This window comes from Theropithecus gelada, chromosome 14 (assembly GCF_003255815.1).
Source record: "Theropithecus gelada isolate Dixy chromosome 14, Tgel_1.0, whole genome shotgun sequence".
Classification (NCBI taxonomy): domain Eukaryota; kingdom Metazoa; phylum Chordata; class Mammalia; order Primates; family Cercopithecidae; genus Theropithecus; species Theropithecus gelada.
The window spans coordinates 55781548-55795457 of record NC_037682.1 but is presented as its reverse complement, the minus strand read 5'-3'; the positions used below and the strand labels follow the sequence as shown (position 1 = coordinate 55795457).

The following is a 13910-nucleotide window of genomic DNA, read 5'->3' as shown; positions in this document are numbered from 1 at the left end:
CGCGCCCCGCAGGTTCCAGCCCCAACCCGGGCGCTCAGGGCGGACCAGGGTCGGGTCGGGTGGGGTGTGCGGTGGCGGCTCCGCCCCTGGCTGCTCCGCTCTGGGTGCCAGGGCGCGGGTAGCTGCCCCGGGGTTCTGCCCACCGGGGAGGAAAGCCACGGGCACTGAGCGCCTCCTGAGAGCCAGCCCTGATGTGAACTCATTTTATCTGCCACGACCCAGAAGGTGGGCGCAATTTTCCTGTTCCAGGTGTGAAAAGTGAGGCTTAAGGAGCTAGGCAGTTGCTCAAGGGGACACAGCAGTGACGGCTCTGGGACGAAGCCCAGGTGTCCAGACGCGATGGCCTCTTCCCGCATTCCCCGCGGGTACGGCGCGCCGCCGGCCTGCGGCCTGCGGGGAGGTGGTCGGGTGGCCGCCCGGGCTCCTCCTCGGGCCCCTGAGGATTTCCGGCCGGGACCCCAGGAGGGCCCTGTGGCCTTGCGGCATCCGTGGTCACGACTCCAGCCCCACACGGCCTCCCGCTGGTCCCTGCGAGTGCCCAAGACGGGGCCGCCCTCCCGTCTCCTCCCTTCTCTCCCCCCCGGCCCGGCGTCTCCCGCGGAGGGCGCTGCAGGCGGCCTAGTTGGGATGAGGGCGGGCGGGCGGCCCACAAGCAGGGGCCTGTTTCCTGACTCGTTTGACCCTGGCTGTCCCCGCGGAGGCCCCCGGCAGACCCAGCAAGGTCATCTAGGGCGAAATTCCAGTCTGAGCCCTGAGCAGTGACTTAAGTTTTCCCGATAAGGCTCAAGAAGGGACACAGAGTGTCCTGCCCACACCCTCACTCTGTCAGCACCTCCACTCTGGTGAAGCCTCTGCTGCAGACAGCCCGGCTCGAGAAGAGACAAAGATAGACTCGGGACAGATAAGGACAGAGACAGCCAGGGAGAGAGGGGCAAGGAGCTCAGAGGTGAAGATGGGGCCGCGCCGATGGGGAGGCAGCGGGCCTGCGGCCACTGAGATGGGAAGTGGGCCCTGGAGCGGGCTTGCCGAGCCTACGACCGGGGCTGGGATGTTGGAGTAAGACGCCGCCATGGGATCTGGAAAAGAAGGGGTTTTTGGTATAGTAGAAAAATGGATTGGGCTGGCAGCTTGAAGGTCACAGCCCTGTACCTCTGGGCCTGGTCTCGTGTGTGCACCTGGGACCGGTGGGTGAGGGGTGATGTAGAGTCAATGAGGGACGCGCTCGCTGAGTCTCCAGGAGGCAGGAGTGGAGAGGGCGAAGTGGGGAGGGTAGGACCTGTATACCTACGGTGGAGGGGGCAGGCGGGGGACACATGCTGCTGGGCCAAGACTACTGAGTCTCTCCTGCCTGCTGGAGGTCCCCAGCTCAGGACTTATTCCATGCACATTCTGATAGAATATTTGTGCCCAACACTAACTGTTTGGCTTGGCAAATAAGCAAAGCCATAAAGTCATAGCTGGCTTGTAGGCTCCCAGTCACCACGTGCAGCTGAGTCACAACCACTTCCCCCACCCCCTGAGGAGCTAGCGCCTATGCTCATGCCTGCACTCAGACACATATCCACACAGGTACCCACAGATGCCACGTGCCACTGAGTCATAGCTACCTCCTCAGCACGTGCCTGCATGCACTTGCACACAGGTCCCCACAGATGCCATATACACCTGAGTGTGAGTCATCATCACCACTGAACCCGGAGGGAGGACACCCAGAGTATGTTCTGCCATCCCTGCTTAGAGAGAACCACATATACACATATACAGTTATGTGCCCACCGCACATCCTGTTGTACCTGCTGCATCATACCAGCAGATCAATAAATGTTTGTGGAATGAATAAATGAGTAAACAAATGAATGAACTAACAAGTGAAAACGTGAGTGACAATCACACTGTGTGGATACTGGGTAAAATTGGTTGGGGCAGCCCTGCAGGGTGGGTCCCAAGCTCTGTGTCCAGAGGGAGTTGTCTTGCTCCAAATATAGTCTCTGTGGGCTGGCAGGGAGCCAGGGCTGCCTCCCAGACCCTGACTTCACTGGGCCAGAGGCCCAACCTCTGAGGAGTTGAAGAAAATTAACAGAGAAGAGGCCCTTGCTTTCTGTAGCCAGGGCTGAGCTGTGAGATGAGTTGGTGGGGGAATGTGTACTCTGGAAATATCACTTACTCAGAGACTTGAGATGTAGGACAGAGTGCTCTGCTGAAGGGCCCAGAGAAGACTGGTTCTGGATTGGGCTTCTTGGGAACTCTGCCCCAAATGTGCAGAATGTGCAAGAGGCCTGGTCCCACTTGAGATCTGGGGCAAACACAGTGCCTGCGCTGAACTGGTGATTGCAAAACTGAGGCCCCCTATTAGGCAGTTTTTTGTCTAGGCCTGCCCTTCTGGGCTGGGCTTGTTCCCAGACCTGCTTCCCTGTCTCTCCCTTGAATCTTCTTTTCTGAAGCCCCTGTGCCTCTGCCCTAATTCATTATCTGGAATATTTTAATATTACCCCAACTGGTCTTCTTGCCTTTAGACAGTAAGTATCTTGCTCATAGCTGTCAGAGTTATTTTTCTAAAATACAGATCCAACTATATAACTTTCCTGTTCAAAATCCTTCCATAGCTTCCCACTTTTCAGCATTACAGTTGGATGGCCTCAGCCCTCTGATGAGATCCTTCATGACCTGACTCCACTCTACCTGGAGGTTATGAAAGGAGGTTATCCATCCACATGTGGATGGATAGTTGTTGGTTACATGGATCGATGGATGATGGGTGGACTCTAGGATAATGGACGCTTATAGGGATGAACAGACTAGTGGACTGATCTGTAGACAGATGATTAGAAGTATAAGTGATCAGCCAAGCACGGTGGCTCATACCTGTAATCCCAGCACTTTGGGAGGCCGAGGTAGGCGGATCACCTGAGGTCAGGAGTTTGAGACCAGCCTGATCAACATGGTGAAACCCCCTGTCTTTACTAAAAATACAAAATTAGCCAGGCATGGTGGTGCATGCCTATAATCCCACTTACTCAGGAGGCTGAGGCAGGAGAATCGCTTGAACCCGGGAGGCGGAGGTTGCAGTGAGCTGAGATTGCGCCATTGTATGCCAGCCTGGGCAACAAGAGTGAAACTCTGTCTCAAAAAAAAAAAAAAAAAAAAGGAAAAAAATGAAGTATAAATGATTAGGAGGGCATGTGGGGATGGAGAGATGGGTGGATGGATGGTTGGAAGGACACTGCTCAAGTCAAGGTTGTTTTTGTTGCAAGGAACAAAGAAAACTCCAATGTTTTTAAGAATGAGGGGTACAATTGCGAGAATACAACGGACAACCTTGCAGAGAGCACTGACATTCCGGCCTTGTGAGATTGGAACTGGAAAGTCAGGAACAGTGGCTCTTCTCTCCATCTCCCGAGGACCTCAAGGTTCCTCTCTTTCCCACATTTCTCTGTACTCATTCCTGTCTCAGCAGTCTCCCTCTGCTCGATTTTCTTCCTCATGGTCTACTCTCAGCCACTCTTACTCATTCCTTCCACAAGTTTTTACCAAGTGCTTATTTATGTGACTCTTTGTACCTCAACAAAGCTCCTACGTGTTGAAAAATAGCAAGCAAAACAAAGTTGCTGCATTTATGAAGCATACTTTCTAATGAGGAGAGAGAGAGAGTAGGCAGTTATATGTGAGCTGACGTTAAATGCTATGGGAAAAATAAAGCAGGGAGCAGTTTGGAGAGGGGTTGGGTTTCTGCTGCATGTAGGATACTCAGAGAGGGTGTCCCTGATATGGTCATATTTGAGCAGAAATCTGAAGAAATTGAGGGAGTGAGCCGTGAAGATATCTGGGGGAAGAATGCTCTAGGAAGAGGACATGGCAAGTGCAGTGGTCCTGAGGTGGGAACTCTGTGGCACTGTGTGAGGAACATCAGTAAGGATAGTGTGGCTGATGTTGTGTGAACACGGGGAGGATGGTGGAAGATGAGGTCAGACGGGTAGCAGGACAGATCATGAAGTGTGTTACAAGCCATTGTGAGGACTTAGACTTTTACTGTAAGAAGGAGGGGAGGCATTGGAGGATATTGAACAGAGAAATGACATGATCTTAGATTTTAAAAAGGACCTCTCTGGCTACTGTGATGAGAATAGACTGAAAGGGACAAGGCGGGAAAGGGAGACAAACAGGGAGACCACTTAGGAGGCGACTGCAGAAATCCAGGTGAGAGATGTTGGTAGTTTGGACCAGGGTGGCAGTGGTGAGGGCAGTGATAAGTGGTCCAGTTTAGGATTGATTTTGAAGGTAGTCAGGATTTGCTGATGGATGGGATATGGTGAGGTGGCCCTGCTCCAATCAGCTGTGGACAAGGAGGATATGTGGTATAGTGTGGTCATCTAGCTCCACCCTCCAGCAGAGGCAGCTTGACTTTTGTCTTGGATAATGAGGGCTAAATGCAGGGTTGCAGAGTCACGCCCGCAGCACAGTTGTTTCTGTCTGAGCTATAAGGTCACTCTAAATCCCACTCTTTCAAAGCAGACATATTCAGCAGGCTTCATTGAAAACTGCTTACCATTGTTAGGATAGAACTGGAGCTTGAAGTGACCTGACTTCTCAGTGATACCAAACATTCATACTCTCCAAGGAAGAGAATGAAGGAAGAGAATGTTTATGACTGGCTAAGTCTGTCACCATTCAGTACAGACAACCTCATTTGGGCAGAGTTTTATGGCAAGCTATTGAAGTTGTATATGTACACATATGTGTGACAGATCTATATCTATAGAATATATCATATCTGTATGTAATACTTAAGCTACTATATGTGTGTGTGTGTGTATATATATATTAAGATTATACACATACAAACACAGTTGCCTTTAGTTGAGGAACCCCAAGAACCTGCCCCTTGTCCAGTCAGGGTTGCTGCCCAGAGAAATAGAACTGATTTCACTTAATACACATGATATGATCCTGAAACTTTAAGCAGAAAGAAATGTTTATGTCCATTTTCCTTAGAAAGGGGAGGTGGGTGTGGTGGGTACCAGAGCTTAGATATTCTTTTGTGTCATAAATGAGTTGTGAAGATAGTGAGTAGATGTTTGTAACATAAATAAAGAAATATTTAGAATGATGACTATTTAGGCTGATGACAGACTAGATTACATGAGATTAGATAGATAGGCACAGGTGGCTGGACAGAATGCGAACGTGGATTGTTGATAGCTAGTTCTCTGTGAGCCAGGAAGCAGGCTCTCACCAGACACCAGATCTGCTAGTGCCTTGATCTTGAACTTTCCAACCTTCAGAACGGCAAGAAATACATTTCTGTTGCTTATAAGCCACCCAGTCTGTGGATGTCCTGTTATAGCAGCTCAGACTGACTAAGACAGATGGTTGAATTGCACTGAGAAATGGACAGTTGGATGATGGCTGTTTAGATTGGTAGATGTGTGAATTTTAGGTTACTGGACGGACAGCAAATGGAGGGATGAAAGGCTTGATACCTTAGAGAAGTGGTGCCTCAAAGTCACTTGGAAACTTTGTTATACACACACTGCTGGACTCTACCTCCAGAGTTTTTGATTTGCTAGATCTGTGGTGGGGCCTCAGAGTTTGCATTTCCAACTAGTTTCTAGGTAATGCTGATACTCCCAGTCTAGAGGCCATCCTGTGAGAACCACTACCCTGTGGTATGCCTGGGAGTGTCCTATGCCAGTAGAGCCAACATGGTATTGCCAAGCTGGAATGGAGGCATCTGGGGACCCTGGACTTAGGGATACCATCCAGCAGGGCTCCAGGCATCCTGTCACTGGCAATGGGCTCAATGTCCACAATAGGCCTAGAGGCCCATGGCTCTTCTCCCAGGGATGTAGCACCCTTGTTTAGGACATCATGGTCCACCGTGGTCTGTCCGATCATCTCTAACTCCTGCCATCCTCAACTAGGGTTGAATAGGGTCCATAAGGTACATGTACTTGGCCATCCAAGGGTGTTGGCCTTGGCTGTGGGGCATATAGAGCACTCAGAGGCAGTGCCACAGCCAGCCTAGTGCCGAGGAGCCAGCTTCAAAGGATTGGAGATGTTCCCTCTGAGCCCTACCCTGCTGAGGGGCCCTGGCAAGCCCTCCTGCTTTGTCAAAAACACTTTTATGTTTGTTGTCCCTGTTTTCTCAGGCATTGTCAGTCTCTCATCTGAACAAGATTCTGCTTATCAACATTTAAACATGTTTGAATCTCACTTACCTTAAAAAACAACAAAAGCCCCTTTCTTCGACTCCTTGTCTTACTGCAGCTACTGCCCCACCCTCCTCTCACCCACAGTCAAACGTCTCCAGAGCACTGTCTCTTTCCTCACACCTCACGTGCCTCCTGTCCGTGACAGTCTGGCCCCTACCTGCTTCACTTCACTGAAACAGCACTCCCTAAAACACGGGTGAGGTGACCTTCAGGACACTAAATCAAAGTGCATTTTACATTCTCCTCTTTTTTTTAGATTTTCCAGCAGCATCCGAACATTCTCTTGCTTCTTGAAACACTCTTCTCCATTCATTGCAAGGCACAACATGCTTATGGTTCTTCCTATATCTTCGGCTGCTCTTTCTCTGTTCACCCTCTATTCCAGGTTTTTCCTCCTTTACCTGGCCATTGAACATTAGTGTCCTTAAGGCACAGGCTGGGCTCTTTTCTTACTTAATACTCTTCCTTCTTGGCAGTTTTATCCATGTCCTTACCTACCATCTACTTTTCTCCCTCCCAAATAAGTATCTTCAGCTTATTCCTCTCTGGATATCCAAGTGCTCAGCCTCTTCACTGGGACAGCTCAAAGGCGCCTCAGCCTCTAAGGCCAAACAGGATATTTTCCCTCCTCAACCCAACCCTGGTCATCCTTTGGTGTTCACCATCTCAGGGAAAGATACCACCATCCATTCAGCTGGGCAACTCGGAAACCTAGCAGGCCCTTTGACACCTGTGTCCCTCAGCCTTCATGGCCAGACCATCACCAGTATCTCTCCATCTTACTTCCTAAATATGTCTCCAGTCTACAGTTTTTGTCATCTTCACCATCCCATCCTAGTCCAAACCATCTCTTCCCTGAAACATCACAGTTGCATCTGAGGTGGTCTCTCCACTGCCCCTCTTGTGTCCCTCCAACCCATTCTCCATGTTGCAGCCACTCTGCATGTGGGTTCCCTCTCACAGCTCGGAGATGGGGAGATGAATCGCCTGGGGGTAGGCCCTGCTCAGGGTCATGGCAGGGGCTGGGCCTCAGGCTTCCCTGCCCCACTCTTAGCCAGGGCCCTTTCCAGGACAGGAAGGCAGGCCCACACATAGGCTGGAGGCCCCACTAGACACACAGCTCAGCCAGGCCTCCAGGGAATGGAGAAGAGGCTTTGAAATTTGCAGTATCAAGTTTCAGAAAACACAGGGTCAGGGTCAGCAGAGCAGCTGGTAGTGGGGAAGGCCAGGCCCAGCTAATTTCCTGTCAGAAGGGCCCAGAGGCTCCAGCCCCTCTCTGGGCTGGCCACAGGGGAGGAGATGCCGGGAATGGTTCACATTCTTCTGGCTGAGGCTGCACTGAACCTCGGGGGACCTGTGGGGAGTGAGGAGGTGGATCTGCTGAGGCCAGAGTTGGGGGCTTTCCGTAGGGACCAGGCATCTGTTGTTCAACTCTTAGGCTTGGATGAGGCCAGGGACTGCAGAGGAGATGCAAAAAGACCATTGCAGCTGTGAGAGCTGTAGGATAAATAAGCCTAACTTCACGTTTTACAGATGAGGAAATAGGCTCAGACAGGGCCAGATCCTCACCAGGATCCTGCAGAGTATCTCATTCTAAGCCCTGAGCTCTCTGTTTCTAATTGCCCAGGTCTGGGTTTCCTGGAAGGCCCAGCTATGGCTGAGCTGTGTGACAGTGGGGACGTGCTGAACTGGGCTGGGCCTGGGCTCCTCCTGCTCACCTACAGACCAGGAGATGCACTTCTTAGGTGCTCTAGCTGTGGGGTGGGTGGCCACGGTGTGGAGTGGGTATGAGAGGGCTAAGTTAGCTGTGGGGCCATTCCGCCTCTCCTTGGAGGGCCCAAGGTCATTCTACCCACAAAGAGAACTTTTTGTCCTGGTCCATTGTCTAAGAGAGTGAGGCAGTCCTGGCTTTCAATGGCCCTGTAAGTGGCCTGGCCAGGCTGGGTGTGACGTAGAGGTCAGAGGTCCCCTGTATTCTTAATTCTCTGGTGCCAAGACTGGCCTGGTTGACCTGTTGGGACTGGGGAGAAGAGCACAGGATGTAGTCAGACAAGCCTGGGTTCAAATCCCAGTTCCATCAGGCACTGCTCTGTGGCCTTGGAGAAGGTCATTTAACCTCTTGAAATCATGGACTCCTCAGCTGTTAAAATGGGGAGGAGCTACTTAACTTCTTTCTCTAAGCCAAGAAGATGTGTGATTGGTGTGTGTGTGTGTGACTTGGGGAACCCCTCCCAGATTCAGGAAGTGCTGCACATACCCTCTCTACCAGCTGACTCCTCCCCAAGGAAGCATATGCCTGCTGCTGAAGTCAGCACCAGGACCTGGGTGCCCCCAGCCTGGTTATCCTTTCTTTACTCCTGGCACTTGACTCTGAGACTGGGGCCATTCTTAGATGTCCCAGCCATCAACCTGACAGTCTTTAACTGCTCCCTCTCCCTTTATCCCCTCTGTCCCCATCAGTTAGGCCCTACAGCCTACAGATACCACCTCAGGCATGTCTCTGGAGCTCCCATGTCTATCCAGCCCAACTGCCTTCTCAGGTTGGGATAATTACAGCAGCTGCTCACTGGCCTGCCTTCCTCCCAGTCCCCCTTTGCCATCCTCACCAGGGAGATCTTTCTAAAATACACATCACAAACCTGGCTTAACTTCTTTTCCTTGCTCCTCCTGATTTCACCTTTGCCCAGTGATCTTATTCTTTAATACTCAGCCGAAATGTCATTTACTCATGTCTCTTACCCCGAGGCTGGGCTATGAGCTCCTCCTATCTTTCTGCAGGCTCCTACTTGCTCTCACCCTATCATAGCTCTGGTTACACCAGAAATCATATCTTGGATAGTAGCTTATTTTACTTGGGGTCCAAAGTATCCAGGAGCAGGCATTAACACAGAAGAAGCATCAATAAATGTATGTTGAATGAATGAAAATGGACAGACAAATGCATGGGAAGATGGACACACTGGTTTTGGGTGACCAGCTCATTCATAATAGGTTCCATCATACAGCTGTGAGGGGAGAGACTGAGATTTGGGAGAACATGTGCAAGGTCAGGGCTTACCCTGACACCTTACAAACTAAAATGCTGGGCAGGTAAATGATTTCCAGGTGCCCCCCAACTGGTGAGTCTCAGCCTCCCAGTGTACCTCCTGTTCAGGTGAAGGCTAGTGATGGAGCTGTGGTAGACAAGCCCTGTCCCCACCTGCTAAATTCAGCTGCCCTCAGGAAATATGGTGTTCAGAGATGACAGAGTTGATATGGTTTGGCTGTGTCCCCACCCAAATCTCATCTTGAATTGTAGTTCCCATAATGCCCACATGTCATGGGAGGGACCCAGTGAGAGGTAATTGAATCATGGGGGCAGTTACCCTCATGCTGTTCTTGGGATCGTGAGTTCTCACGAGATCTGATGGTTTTACAAGGGGCTTTTCCCCCTTTTGCTCAGCACTTCTTCTTGCTGCCGCCATGTGAAGAAGGACATGTTTGCTTTCCCTTCCACCATCATTGTAAGTTTCCTGAGGCCTCTCCAGCCATGCTGAACTGTGAGTCAATTAACCCTGTTTCCTTTATAAATTACCCACCCTTGGGTGTATCTTTATTAGCAGCGTGAGAATGGACTAATACAAGAGAGGTCACCAAAAACGGGTGGAATCCAGGCAGTGGGTGGGCCTGTGTCAGAAAGAGTCTGCATGTGTAAGTGCCAATAACACTAGGGTGTGTATATGTGAGAACATGTATGCCCTTGTTTGTGTTGCATGTGTGTGCACAGGATTATATGTTTGCATGTGTGAGTGTCCCTCTTGGCCTTGCAGCAGCTGCCTCTGCATATCACATTGCACCTCTGCCCCTCTGTCTCACTCTTATTTCTCCCTAGGCCATCCCTTATCCAATTTGCTTGTTCTGAGCTCCTGCCCCCTGTACACAGCTGTTGTACGAATACAGTGCAATTGCATGAATCACTGTGGTTCATTATATAGCCCTATTAATTTCCTATTGCTATTGTAATAATTACTACAAATTTAGCAGCTTAAAACAATACAGATTTATTCTTAGTATTCTGGAGGCCAGAAGTCCAGAATGGGTGTTACTGGGCTAAAATCAAGGTGTTGGCAGGGCTATGTTCATTTCTGGAACTCTGAGGGAGAATCCATTTTCTTCCTTTTACTAGCTTCCAGAGGTTGCCACATTCTTGGCTCACGTCTGTCCTCTTTCCATCTTCAAAATCAGAAATGGCTCATTAAGTCTTTCTCCTATTGAGTTTCCTGTTGGGTCTTTCTCTGACATTTGCTTCTGCCTCCCACTTCTACTTATAAGGACCCTTGTGATGACATTGGACTGATCCAGGATAATGTCTCGGTCAGCAACCTTAATTTCATCTGCAACTTTAATTTTTGCCATGTAAGATGACATATTCACAAGTTCCAGGGATTACAACATGGACATCTTCAGGGAAGGGGGGTGGGGATTATTCTGCTTACAACAAATAGTCTGTGTCTACTTTAGGTTGTGAGTTCTTTGGGGGCTGAGCTGTACTGTGTTCATCCAGAGATTCCTTGGGATCCATTCAGTGCCCAGTATGCACCAGATGTTTGTAATTTATTCAACGGTCCACCCCCATCATGGTCTGATAGCCCTCCCAACCTCTCTGGCCTCCCTGCCCATTGTCCCTCACAGGTGCTTCCCTTAGAAAGGAATGGTTCTATATCTGAAAATTAGCTTAGGTTTGAGAACTATTGACTAAAGAGGTGGCCAGCTCTCTAAGAGGAAGGACTTTGCAGAATTGCAGCAAGTGTGTGTCACAATGATTCCTTCATTTTTCCCCCCAAAGAGACCTATGGCCATTTAGGTGATCATTCACTAGAGAAATGGGGATAACAAGACATTTTGAGTAGTAGATGCAGAGTTTGAGTTGACATTAACACTTGGAGCTCAAAGCATCATCATGGCCCCCCTTTAAGAGGCCTTTTGGGCTGGGCGCGGTGGCTCAAGCCTGTAATCCCCGCACTTTGGGAGGCTGAGACGGGCGGATCATGAGGTCAGGAGATCGAGACCATCCTGGCTAACACGGTGAAACCCCGTCTCTACTAAAAAATACAAAAAATTAGCCGGGCGTGGTGGTGGGCGCCTGTAGTCCCAGCTACTCGGGAGGCTGAGGCAGGAGAATGGCGTGAACCCGGGAGGCGGAGCTTGCAGTGAGCTGAGATCCAGCTACTGCACTCCAGCCTGGGCGACAGAGGGAGACTCCATCTCAAAAAAAAAAAAAAAAAAGAGGCCTTTTGGAGATCACTGTGATGTGATATGGCAGAAGAGCCTAGGGGCCTTTGAATGTCCAGTGTGTCAGCAACAGAGACCAATGCTGAGCCCCTGAAATGGCACTATTCCTTGAGACCAACACATCATTTGGGGCAAGTCAATTGCATCAGGCCCTTTCCATTCTGGAAGGGCCAATGGTTCATCTCTACAGGGATAGAGACTTATTCTGGGCATGGGTGTGCCTTTCCTCACCACAGAGCCTTAGTTAGCATCACTTTCCAGGGACATACAGAATGCCTGATCCAAAGGCATGGAATTCCACACAGCACAGCACTTAACTGGGGGACACTATGATGGCAAGGGTCCTATTGAACTATGGTTTGTGGCTGCTGCAGGGCACTTGGGATTCTTCGTGCTCAGAAACCAGCAGACAAGAAGAGTCATCATACTGGCAGGGATAACTGACCCTGATCAACAGGAAGGGGCAAGGCTGCTCCTGCATAATGAGGGCAGGAGGAATGTGTATAGAGCCCATGTGATCCACTGGGCACCTCCAGGTAGCCCCACTGTAATTGTGAAAGGATGTGCAGCAACCCTGAGAAGGGTTTGATTATTTAGCATTTATCGCCTTCCCTCCCCTCCCGCTCACCCCCGGAATGAAGGTTTGGCTCACACCACCAGGTAAACCACCAGCATCTGAGGAAGTTGTTGAGGGTGGGGGGAATTCGGAATAGATAGTGGAAGAGGGAGAGAATGAAGGCCAGTTATGGCTCCAAGATTAACTTCACTGGTAGGGGCCATAGTTGGTCCCACAGACCTCCTGCATTCTTCTGAGTTCCCCTTGGGAATAGAGGCCCAAGGGAAATGGGGAGGAACTTCTCCCTGAACCTGGTGGAGAGTAAAGATCTGTGTGGCACAAGGGGTAGACTGTGATGTTAACACTATAGTTGTAGTGTATTTTAGAGAGTTCAAATTATGACTCTTATTTTTTTATTTTTAGTTTTTTGAGAGAGTCTCGCTCTGTCACCCAGGCTGGAGTACAGTGGCATGAACTCAGCTCATTACAAACTCTGCCTCCTGGGTTCAAGTGATTCTTGTGCCTCACCCCCCCAAGTAGCTGGGACTACAGGCATACACCACCACGCCTGGCTAATTTTTGTAATTTTGGCAGAGATGGGGTTTCACCATATTGGCCAGGCTCTTTTCGAACTTGTGGCCTCAAGTGATCCACCTGCCTTGGCCTCCCAAAGTGCTGGGATTACAGACACAAGCCACCATGCCAGACCATTTGAGCTCTGAATTTTCCTTGATATGATTTGTCCATTAGTATTTGTTGTTGTTGTTTTTATTTTTGAGACAGAGTCTCGCTGTGTTGCCCAGGCTGGAATACAGTGGTGTGATCATGGTTCATTGCAACCTCAACCTCCTGGGCTCAATTGATCCTCCAGCCTTAGCCTCCCAAGAAGCTGGGACAACAGGTACATGCCACCATGCCTGCCTAGTTTTTATATTTTTTGTAGAGATGGCGCTTTGCCATGTTGCCCAGGCTGGTCTTGAACCTCTGGGCTCAAGTGATCTATCTGCTTCGGCCTCCCAAATTGCTGGGATTACAGGCGTGAGCCACTGCACCTGGCCCATTAGTTTAAATATATTCATGAGATAGACCATAATATGTAGCTGGCTGGAGTCTCAGAAAACCTTGGCATGCCTTAATATTTGAGAATCCCATTTCATTTCTTATTAATCTCTTGAGAGCAAAGAAAATCCTATAAATCCTGTCAGAGAATGTCAAGAGTTTGGACCCATGTTTTAGATAGTGGTGACTGTCCTAGTGGCTTTTAAATAGCCATCCGGCACCCGCCATTTAGAATATTTATTTTTGCTCTCAGAAGAGTTTTAGAAACAAGCAAGGGAAAGGAGCCAAACCATTTACAGATTCATGTAACTAAACCAAAATGAAACCAAGATAAAAGTGTTCACAAAAATGTTAACCCAGGAATGTAGAAAAAAATTAAATTATGCATGCATATATTAGTCAGGGTTCTCTAGAGGAACAGAACAGATATATATATAAAAGGCAGTTTAGTAAGTATTAACTCACATGATCACAAGGTCCCACAACAGGCCATCTGCAAGCTGAGGAGCAAGGAGAGCCAGTCTGAGTCCCAAAGCTGAAGAACTTGGAGTCTGAGGTTCAAGGGCAGGAAGCATCCAGCACGGGAGAAAGATGTAGGCTGGGAGGCGAGTCCAGTCTCTCTTTTCACATTTTTCTGCCTGCTTTATATTCTAGCTGTGCTGGCAGCTGATTAGATGGTGTCCACTCAGATTAAGGGTGGGTCTGCCTTCCCCAGCCCACTGACTCAAATGTTAATCTCCTTTGGCAGCACCCTCACAGACACACCAAGGATCAATACTTTGCATCCTTCAATCCAATCAAGCTGACACTCAGTA

General features: G+C 49.5%; 1 protein-coding gene across 1 annotated transcript; it reads left to right on the top strand.

The window, feature by feature from the left end:
• LOC112606328 lies at positions 1-1765 on the top strand. The gene has a single exon (XM_025356627.1). The coding sequence runs from the start codon at positions 340-342 to the stop codon at positions 760-762; it is 423 nt and encodes a 140-aa protein (XP_025212412.1). The 5' UTR covers positions 1-339; the 3' UTR covers positions 763-1765.
• Positions 1766-13910: the final 12145 nt, after the last annotated feature.